An 11,705-nucleotide genomic window follows, 5' to 3' on the forward strand; every position below is an offset into this window, starting at 1 on the left:
CGATCTTTCCTCTCCCTCTTGCATCCCTTTCAGTCTTCCTTGGCACTTTCCTTCCCTTTAGGCATGCTTTCTTCCCCTATTGTAGCTAGGGCGTCTTCTGCATTCATGTACTTCGCGAGAGCGACCACGAACTTCCTGGATTTTAACCCAGCTTTAAAAGTGGTTAACTGTACCTTGTCATCCACTTCATCAACTTCTAGGACTTCTCAGGTAAAATGTTTCACATATGACCTCAGGGGCTCTTCTCCTTACTTGATGGTGAGCAGATGGTCCGCTGGTCTCTTCTGACATTGCCCACCGACAAAATGGCACACGAAGGAATTGCCTAGTTGTTTGAAGCTGTCAATGGACGATGTTACTAGTCTACTAAACGACACTCGCGCTACTCCCTTGAGGGTGGTAGGAAAGGAGCAGCACAATATCTCGTTTAGGGGTTGTTGTAGACTTAAAGTAGTCTCGAAGGTAGTGATATGGTCCAGCGAGTCTTTCAGGCCATCAAATGATTCGAGCTGTGGAAGACGAAACTTCGGGGGCAAGGGACATTCCAGGATTTTTGTAGTGAAGGGCGAGTCCATCCTTCTGACCATCCCGTCCAGATTCTGGTCTGTCTTTTCCCTCATCGCGTTTCTTAGCTCGTCCATCTCCTTCCTCATATCTCTGAGGAGGTCTAAATTCACTTCATCTGAAGAGTTCGGTCGTCGGTAGTCATCTCTCCTGTGGCTATCTTTGTCGTTATTCCTGTTAGTCCCAACCCTTGTAGGTGAACGATTTTCTTTTGGTTGCAATTGTAGCCTTATCTCCTGGTTTTGCCTTGCGAGTTCTTCCACGCTAGCTGTAAGTGTCTGAATTTGCAAAGTTAATGCCGCAGAATCTTGTGGGGTATTGGACTCCATTTGGATGTTGGAACCAAACAGGACTACAATTTCAAACGAAGGTCTGAATTTGTCGCCCCCACTGATGGCACCAAATTGATGATGCTAAGATCATCAGTAGTTGGGTTCGTCCAGAGGATTTCCAATATAAGCTCATCCAAGTTCCTGCAGGGTTAGTGAAAAAGGGGGATTCTCTTAGGTGGTCACCAATGTGGTGCTGGCCACAGAGTCTCCAATGGTAAAGTTAGCGAATGGAGCTCAGAAAACAGAGAGAATTTTGTCATAAGAGTAAAAATGATTAGTGTGTATGTACCTTGTTTGGGATTTGGTAGGTCCTATAAATAGACTCTTCTTACTAGCTGTTGTCCTTCTTAAATGATGACTTGAAGGCTTATTTGGTAACAGCTCAAGCCTACTTAATTTGGCCTTAATAGAGGCCCCAACGGTCTCATTTCTAATATGTAACCGTCGGGACATTAAGTAGTTATCTTTATGGCGTTCTATCCTCGTCTAGACTAGCTCTTCTGGACGATGGCAATTATTTGGTCTATTAGTTTCTACCGTCTACTCTAGAAAATATTGTTGCTCACAAAAGATTCAGATCTTACTTATTCGTTTCAAATTTATTTCCTATAAAAATAATATCCTATCTGAACAGTGTAAATCCCAGGCTATTAGTGAGGTCAAATTAAGATATGGTTTAGATTCCCCTTTTGACGTAGGTATCTATCATATGCTAACTATTAATCAGTGAAAAATGTGGTTCATTTACTTTTAGGTTTCATAGGATCTGTTCTCAAAAAAACTTTCATAGGATCTCTTAGCTTTCTCGTAGACTCTTAGTCAACTATTTGTAAAAAAATCTTTTAAATGTGTGCTCCATATATATATATATATTACAAATGAACAATCAAAATTCCACGCACTTTAGATGGTACAGCTACGGATATATTCTCTTTTGATGTATTATAAACTTATACAATTCAAGTTTCTCAAAAAAAAAAAAAAAACTTATACAATTCAATGTTAAATGTATATAATTACATATAAGATAAAATGTAAATTGCACTATCTAAGTTTGATTGAAATTCATTTCAGTTCTTTAATTTTACTTTTATTCAATTGAGCTCTCTAAATTTCAAATTTATTCAATTAATGCATTCTATTAAATTTTTTATTTAAAAATTTGCCTTAAAAAAATTTTATTATCACATAAAAAAAATTTATTTTTTAGATTCTACCATATCAGCATTCCATTAACAATAGTCTTAATTGTTTTGTTTGCAACATTATTTTATTATTTTAAGAATGTTGTTAGTGGAATGTTGATATGACAAAATCTTGACCATTAAATCATTAAAAAAGTGGTTAGGATTTAAGGAAATCTACTGATAGAGTACCCTAGGAATTCTAGAGGATTTGAATCCCTTATATATATACTTGTAGGGGTGTTCACGGTGCAGTTTTGGGCCATTTTTAGCACCGCACTTTTGGTGCGGTTTAGCTAAAATCATAACTGCACCACACTTTATTTTACGGTCACATATGCGATGCGATGCGGTTTAGAGTTTAGCGAAAACCATAACCGCACCTCATTTTTGCAATCACATGTGCGGTGCTATGTATAAGATGTGGTTTGAACGGTATGAAGTTAGTATATTTTTAAAATTTTGGGTTTTTCCTATCTAGCCCAAAACTAATTTTTTCTCTTTGTTTTTGGTCAAATTTTAAACTATTGAGCTAGTTTTTTCTTTATTTTGGGTTGGTTTTCCTAGTCAACACTTGATAAGATTATCAAACTTTTTTTTTTTTTGAAAAATAGGGTTATTAAACTATTAATAATATATTTAATATTAAAAATAAATAAATATATTAATATATACAGAGGGTGCAATACAGTGTGATTTGTGTGGTTTTCTTATTATAAAATCACAAACTGCACTATACCATGCGGTGCGGTGTGGTATGGTGCACTTTTACTTGCGGTACGGTGTGGTTATGCCATTTTACGAGCAGTTTTGATACAATTTTTGTGATTTATGCGGTTTATGCGGATTGATGAACACCCCTATATACTTGCACTAAACCTTATACTCACAACATATCGTTTGAATTTATCTTATCTAATTATCAAGTCTAAATTAAAATTTAAAATTTATTTATTTATTAAATAAACAAACATTTTTCTTAATAGAATTATAAGCTACTTCGATTCAATTACAACCTTAATTATTACACATTATTTGCAGAGTTGACCCCACTCCCACCCACAAGCATCGAAACTTGAAATCTCCACCAAGGTTTGCCTCCATTTCCCACCATTAAACTCCAATAAAAAAGCAAGAATTATGGAAAGAATCGAAGTTATTATAGGCATGTATCTTAATCTAACCAATAGACATGTCTAAGTTGAACCAAAAACCAAAGAGTTTGATTGAATTCGGGTCAAAAATTCAAAGAGGAATCGTGGGCCCCACATAAAAGACCAAAAAAATGGGGAGTTTTTGTATGGGCACCAGATCCAAGAGGAATGCTATTGTTACCCGTAACGTGACGCCACCATGTGGTGCTTTGTGCCAAACTACCCATCAGTCTATCACTGCATGCTACATGCATATTTTCATTAAATGTGTGTATTTTTTTTTTTTCGTTTTGAGAGCCAAAGACAAGAGAGGATTGATAGCTCCTCACTTCTGGTGAAACGCACTACGGGAAAATTCCCACGTACCAGTCTTATCAGGCGTAGTACACATTCTACGCCAGCTCGATCTTTTCAATTTTAAAAAGCTTTTTGGAATTTTAACACCGTTTGAAGAAGAATAGGGGGGAAAAAAAAAGAAAAGGCAAAGATGAGGAGGGAAAGTCTGGTCAAGTACAGGAGTTACTTGCTATAGTCTTATAGACACGAAGGCTCTCTTTCTTTCTCTCTCTCTCTATCTTTCTGTGAACTTGGTTCCTTTTCAGACTTTCAGAGTACCTACTTAGAGTTAGAATCATCTATTATTCTTCAATTGAAATCTTTCAATGAAACGCCAAGGATGACAATACATATGTGAATGTGATATGTCCGCCACCTCCTTTGTGAATATATAGGACTGTCCTTCCTCTCTACCTAGCGATAATTAAGCTCATCCTCATCGTACTACAGTAGAGTTTTTAAGATTCTTTGCTTCGGGTCACATAATTGGCACAATATATCATTCATGGATTTAATTTGATTTAGTGCAGTCTAAGGAATATTATTATTAGAAGGATGCTTGGCACAAAATTGGAGTGCAATTAAATCTAAGTAATTTACATTTTTGATTGAATATTCATTTTAATATATTATATATGATACTAAAGCTACTACAAAAAAAACTTACTAACTAAAATGATAATAAATGTGATTTGTGTCATTATATACTTAATAAATAAAATTATTTGTGATTAGTAACATGTAAGAGTTTTTTTTTTTTTTTAATAAACAGTAATATTTATTAGAACACACATGAAAATAGTAATATTAGTGTTTTAAACTGGATTTATAATCTATATATATATAAAACCGAAACCTCTGCTAGCACCACAATTTTCCACGTCAGCACAATATTTAAAAAATAAAAAATAAAAATAAAAATATTATAACTCCTTAAAACCCTAGCAACCTTACCTCTCTCTCAAGTTAAGAAATATAAAACTACAGTTTCTGCAAACTCTCTCTCTCCAAACATAAATATCAAATTCCACCCCTTTAGTTTCTCTTTATATTTTTGAGGCTTCTATAGAGTTATAGTGAGTTATGTTGATTTTGTTTTTTTTGTGTGTATGTATAGATGGTCATAATACTCCGGTATTCCAAGAGAAGTTTGTGTTTTCGTTAATTGAAGGCCTTAGAGAGATAAGTGTTGCAGTTTGGAACAGCAATACAGAAGACGATTTCATTGGCAGCGGAAAGTAATTACTTTGTCTCATATTTTTGTTTTTTGAATTGATTTTGTGTGCTTTTTAAACCCTTTTGGATCAATTTTTTTAATTGGGTGTTTTTTTTTTTTTTTTTATAGGGTCCAATTGGGGAAGGTTCATTCAAAGAGTTAAGACGACCGCACTTGGTGTCTGTATACTAATAGTGGGGGTAAGTGCTATTAATTGTTGTAATTTTTATTTTCTTTCCATGTTTTGAATTTCCTCTATATTATTATTACAACTGAGCAAAGATTGAGAAAGTAACATTACTACTCTAATTTGAAGTTTAATGCGTCCTTCTCAAGTCATGGTTTTTATTTATATATTTGCAGTTTATATTTCTAATCGTTGATGAGAAATTAAGGCTCAGTTGCACAATATGTGTAAATTCTTCAGAAGGCTACTTTAAATAGTAAGTCAATGTGTCTTTTACATTTGGGTATTGGTTAGAATTATTTTTCAATGATTGTACCAATAAAAGTGAATATGTATAAATTTTGTTTAAATATCCCGTGCATCGCACGGGTTAGCGACTAGTATATTATATAACCAAAATAACATGTAAGATCTCTATTATAAAACTTTTAGTATCTCTAATATCATATATTGGTCATAATCTCCTAGAACTCTACAAAGAATTCAAGAAATTCTTTAGTATTATCTTTACTAGTGACTTCCACTGGTCATATAACATTTAGTTCCATAACTTTGTACAACAATACGGAAATTGAATAATTTTTCCAAAATATTGATTAAAAGGAAGACAAAACTACGAAGGAAAAAAAGTCTCTCGCAAATATCAAGTAATTAGCTTGTTTTTAAGATCTTAAAAATTAAACCAACAACTAAGAATTTTTGAAATTAACATTCCACTAAGACTATCTTTATCATGAATATCCTAAAAGCTCAAAAAAAGAAAGAAAATGGAAATGAATAACATAATTCCAAAAGTTAAACCATTATTACCAAAATATTCAAATGGTTGTAAATTAGCTCTACATGTTATCTTTCATCAACATCACCTGATTGTAAATGTCTAAGAATTCTCAAAATGAATAAATACAGCAACTCCGCAAACACAAATTAAAGACTATCCGCTGTTTGAGTAAGAATACGTGTTTTAATCTAAAACAAAAGGTACAAAAGTTGTAGTTTTAATTTACAGGCATAGCATTCTACTTTTTCTATAACCAAACAAATAATCATCTTTCTCCAAAAATTCTTGCTATGAACAAAGTTGTGGGAATAGAATCAATAGATTGATATGTTGCTGGAAAACCCTATACTTTAACAGCCGTAACATTTTTTTTTTTTTTTGAGAAACATTGTTTAAGCTTGTTTGTAACATAAAGAACAAACTGAAAGTTGTTTACATTAATCTTATTCTTAATTTTTCCCCCTTAGGAATATACTAAAGAGTAATTCTAACTTCTCATTTTCAACCTTATAGGTAAATTTGACTTTCCTTCTTATTTTATTGTTTTATTATATGTGTTTATGGAAAGAGTTAGAGCAATCTATTACACTATGGAGTAGCCCTTTTGTCTCCTTAAGCCTCCCATCTATGATGAAAGCAAGATTGATGCTAATGTTGAAATTAAGGCTGATATGTTCGTTTGCTTTTTATGTACGTTCAAATTAAGGAGGGTGGTTTCGGAATCATAAAAGTTTTTCTTTTAATATTTAAAGTTCATTTTAAAAGTTATATTTTTCTAAGACGACAAAACAATTTGGAAAAGAGAAAGTGATAATGTCCAACTTTCAAAATCCATCTCATGAATTGCTCATTTATAATAAAGACACTTTAAAATCCTTTTGAGAATCAAACGTACCACCTTAAAATTGAATTGTGGGGTTGCTTAGGGAAAAGGGTCGGAAGAAAAAGGAAAGAAAAGAGTGTCATTGTTTCAATCATAGAACATGTTTTGCTCATACTTTTTTTCCATTTGGTTTGTGACCATGCTCTATCTAGCGAAATATAACCCCATCCGTCAAAATTCCCCTAAAAGAAAAAGTGTCAGTTGAGTTTCGCGCGCTGATCTATTCAACTTCGGCTTTTTCAAAAAATAATATGATTAGGAGCTCGAATCTTTGTTAAAGTCTGAGCTTGAGCATGACTTATATAAACAATGGACCATCTCCCTTTCACATCCTAATTTATTATAACAATAGTCCAATTAGGTACGTTCTATCACTCAAGAACCGACACTTATAACTATTGCTCTACTAATAGTCGACAAAGTCCGATCCTATTGGATCTATGGCGGCAGTTTTAAGTGCTATAGCGACGATTTAAAGCCGTTGGTATAGATCAGTTTTTTTTTAGTATTATCTTGTGGAGATGACATGTTGTCGAACTCCATACCTTAGTACCTAGGAAACTCTCACCAACAGTCACTAGGGAATCCTTTATAAACCCCACTTAACTAGAGAGAGATAGCACTCTTTAATCCCCAACAGTACTCGTGTTATTTTTGTTGAACTTATTTGGTATTCTTCTTCACTAGCTCATTAGAGTGCCTCCGACGAACCCCACTTGTTGGTGTACGGCCGAGCAAGTAGGCTATTCTGACAACAATTTGCCCACTAGTGAATCTCAATACACATGACCTTTGTATTAGTCAGAATCCAACCTACAATTCTATTTTTCATTTCACCTACCTACATGATCTTCTCTTTGTGAAAGTATTAAAAGGAATTATATGACAATGGTGTTTATGAAATTAGCTAGCTATGAAGTCTCCATGTAGAGGGCAAAACTAGAGGCTCGGCCTAGCTCGGATGGGACTGGGTTAGGGTGGAGATCAATACAACTAATTTGTAGAAGTGAATGGTCAAGGTCAAACCTTTAAGCTCTGGTAGCCACAGTTTAGTAATTAGAGAAAAAAGATTGGCAAAGATAACAAATTTAGTTAAGAATTATAACAAGAAAAGAAAAATTCTTATTTGAGTTCTTCCTGGGGCTAGCCGAGGAGCAATGATTCTTTAGGTACACACTTCTCGATTATACAATGATCACTTTCTCTCTCTCTGAACTTTTTCCAATCCCCCTGTCTAGGAGGGTCTTCCTTCCTATATATAGCTGTTTGGATTGCATCCCAACCTTCCACTTTGATGGCCACTAATCATTCCTTAGATACTTGTCCCATCACTGCCTTGCTAATAATGGTAGAGTAGGTTGCAAGTTGTGGGGACAATATTCAGGGATCATTCTGCCATCAATGCGGCAGGCTTAGTTGGTATGGTGCATTAAATGTGGAGGTAATGGATGCTTTATTTGGAAACTTCCTCATTTCCTTACTTGCACGTCACTACTACCTTCCTCAGCCTTCAACCTTATGGTCTTGGTGGTTTATCTCCAATCTCCCGAGACGTATTTGTTCGTTGGGTGAGCGGTCCTTTTTGATTTCCCTAACTTGAGTATCCTCACTGGGCTGGGCCTGACCTGGTGAATAGTTAGGCCCAGTTGCACCTCGGGCGTATCCCAATTGATGATTCTCTCTCTTCAGGCTTTCTCCTCTCACACTCCATATGGGGTGTGCTTTGTTTGTTAGTTCATAAAATTCTATTAAAATTTTAGCGGAGAAGAGATTTAAGGATAAAAATGACTTAATTTTGAAATATGAAAGGCAAAATTAACACAATTAATACTTGAGAAATTAAATGAAACCTTTTCCAATAATTAGAAAGCCAAATTAGCAATTTAAGCTAAAATTCATTGTTGTTCCCTACACATCAAAGTTAAAAAATGATAGCCTCTATCCTGTATGATATTTTCAATGAAGATGTCTAGGATCTAAATCCTTAATGTAACTATTATCAGTATAAATGATAATTAAAAAAAAAAAAATCTATATTATAAAGCATGTTTACCAACCTTATCCACGAAGTATATATCTCACAAGTTTTGTTGACAAGCTTAAACAATTAAAACAAACGTGTTTATTTAAGTTTCTTTAGCTCTAACTTGATTAGTTTAATAGATGAATCATTGAATTGGGTTTGAAGTTTGAACTTGTTAATTAGTAAATAAACTATTACAAAATAATTTTTTATAGAACAAAGCTTCAAACTGCTCAAAAATGGCTTGGCTGATTCGGAATCCTAATTTCTTTAGTTGCTGAATCAAAATCCTGCAAGGCTGCAACGTACCTCCGAAAATGAGTTCCACCCTCTTTTGCAATGATTGTAGCAAAAACTAGAGCAACAGTTAGTCAAGCACATTCCGTGCAATAAAAGTGCCTCCTCCTCACTCCTCACTCCTCACCTCCATTCACATCCAATCCAACATTAAATTCAAGCCGCACAAGGAATCAATCATGTGCTGCACCAAACCAATAATCATGCTAGAACGTGAACAAACTTTGCTCCTACACTCATTCAAAATATAAAAACTTAGACCAATCAGCTAAGTTGGTTGTTAGCCCCTGTACCTTAGGCCCCAACCCCCTTCTCCTAACTCAAAAATGCAGGACCACCAACCCACCATATCACCCACAAGTTAAAATCATTTGGCCCTCTTCCTCTTTCTCATCTTTTATCTTCTTCCATTTCCTTCTTTCATATGGCGACAAAGTGTGGAAATAACACTGACCCAACGAACTATTATTTCCACGATTTACCAAAAATGAACTTCACTCTCATATTCCTTTTATAAGAGTGGGAATACAAATTTTATGATTCTATCATTTTCTTGTTGTTACATATGTATTTGGAATAAGAAAAAAAAGGTCCATTGGTTAAAAAGCTTTAAAGGCACATGGGAGATTGGGAGGATAAGATCAGATCGGATCAGATCAGCTTTCCAAATCTTTTAACACGTGTCCATGACCTACACAGCATGGTGCACCCTCATCTTCATCCCTCCTCACCCAGCCATACATACATACCTAAAATTTTCCTAAAATAAATAGGATAAATAAAATAAAATTTACAGAGTAGTTATTAAACTTATTATAATTTTTTTTTTTTTTTTTTAATATAGAGCAGGGAAAGACAAATGGTATCAGAGAAAGAGACACGAAATTTAGGGGCTAAAACAGAATCAAAATGAGAATTGGAAATTTGTTATTATTATTGAACTGTTTTGTTCTTTCCCATAAGGATTTTGCAATTGTTTTGCAGAACCGTACAAGGAACAAATACAGACACCTCTTCTTCTACCTGATCATAAAAACAGAAAGAACTGTACATATTTTGCAAAAAAAAATAAAAATAAAAAGCCTTAAGACTATATTTGGAGTAGCAAAAAACTGAGAAAATAAAAGCCATTTGCTTTATTTTCAGTTTTTTTTTTTTTTTTCTTCACGGCTTTAATCGAATCCATTCGTAACGGCCTCCTAAGGGCGCGTCCTTGACAATATCGTAATTGTACCTGGAAAGAAAATTCACAATTTCAAACTCTTCACTTATCCAGTGTTTGGTTACCGAGAAATTAAAAGGAAAAGAAAAAAGTAAAGGAAAAAAATTGGAAGCTTTTTTTACGTTCCGTGTGAACTTACTTTTCTTTGAAGCGCTTTTGGAGGTCTTTTTCAGCGGCGGAGAAGAATTCTTCGAGCTCAGATTCCGTCGGCATAATACTCTTCTCCCCCGTTGATCTCCGGCGAGTGCTCGCCGGAGTTGGACTCGCCGTTGACTCCAGCTCGCTAGACGGCGTCGTTTCTCTCCTGAGAGAAAAATGCCCGTACACTATGAGGAAAATTTTAATTGAGAATTTAATGTATATTCATAGTAATGTAGGAGTTATAGACTACGATTTAAAACCGAAGAAAATTAAATTGAAACAGACCGTTTGGGATCACAGTTTTTTATTTATTTATTTTTTATTTTTTTGAAAAATTGAATTCAAAGAATCAGTGAGAAAAAAAGTACAAGAATTTGAGATATTTATTGAATGAAAACCTTTCTCTGTAGCAACTGTAAGTGGATGTTTCAACTTCAGCACTGTCATCCTGTAAAATAATTAAATTCAGAATTAAAACCAAAAAAATTAAAAGAATGAAATAAAGAAGAGCAATTAAAGCGCGACAAAACTGAAATTCAAAATCAAAATACATAGAATTAAAAAAGAGAAATGCACCTGTAGATCTACGAATTTGAAATTCTCTACTTCCTCAGCGAGCGAGCTTGATCCGTTACTAGAGCAACTCGACGTGGCAGCGTGAACGGAGCTAGGGCTTGAACAGCGTTCATCATTCTCCGCCGGCGTAATTACTAGGGGAACATACGGCGACGACGACGACGGAGAATTCAAATCTCCGGCGTTGAGCTTCCTTCTCTTGGCGGCGGTGGTGATTTCGTTTGCTGCTGCAGCTGCTGCTGAGCTGGCAAGACCTTCTCGAGCTCTCGTAGTCCTCACACCAACCTGAGCTACCTCCATTACTGCAATCTCCGCAATTCCCCTACACTTCCTCACCATATCTCTCTCTCTCCCTGTGTGGAATTCCGAATTTCACTGTGTTTTTGTTTTTTCTCTCTCTGTGGATTTTGGGTTTCAGAGAGAGAAAAAAAGGGAATGTTAGTATTAGAGAGAAGGTGATGGTTATGTTGACGATGAATTCTGAGTGTGGTTTGGACGGCTTGGATGGGTTATAAGAGAGGAGAGAGTCCGTTAACAACGATAGGGAATCTCTAAACGGGGAATTTGACGGCGCCGTTATGCAGATCCACTTGAGTTTTTTTGGGCCGAACTTTGACCCAATCGGAACTCGACACGTGTTTTGGAATAAACCCACAGAGGTCCTACTTTGATTCTTTTTACTATCTCGTTTTCACACGGACGATGCGGTGCCGTACTAACCAATCGCCTCCGTTACAAAATTAATTAGCATAATCATGAGTTTTGCTTAAATTAATAATCGATAAATGTTTAGTGCTAAAGTACCATGT

General features: G+C 35.0%; 1 protein-coding gene across 1 annotated transcript; it reads right to left on the bottom strand.

Moving 5' to 3' along the window:
• Window positions 1–9,867: 9,867 nt before the first annotated feature.
• Window positions 9,868–11,381, bottom strand: LOC115995049 (cyclin-dependent kinase inhibitor 7-like). Its single transcript, XM_031119460.1, has 4 exons — window positions 10,897–11,381; window positions 10,719–10,768; window positions 10,319–10,483; window positions 9,868–10,191 (listed from the first exon to the last, which is right to left on the bottom strand). The coding sequence occupies exons 1-4, from the start codon at window positions 11,233–11,235 to the stop codon at window positions 10,122–10,124; spliced, it is 624 nt and encodes a 207-aa protein (XP_030975320.1). The 5' UTR covers window positions 11,236–11,381; the 3' UTR covers window positions 9,868–10,121.
• Window positions 11,382–11,705: the final 324 nt, after the last annotated feature.

The sequence above is a fragment of the Quercus lobata genome, chromosome 6 (genome assembly GCF_001633185.2).
Source record: "Quercus lobata isolate SW786 chromosome 6, ValleyOak3.0 Primary Assembly, whole genome shotgun sequence".
Classification (NCBI taxonomy): domain Eukaryota; kingdom Viridiplantae; phylum Streptophyta; class Magnoliopsida; order Fagales; family Fagaceae; genus Quercus; species Quercus lobata.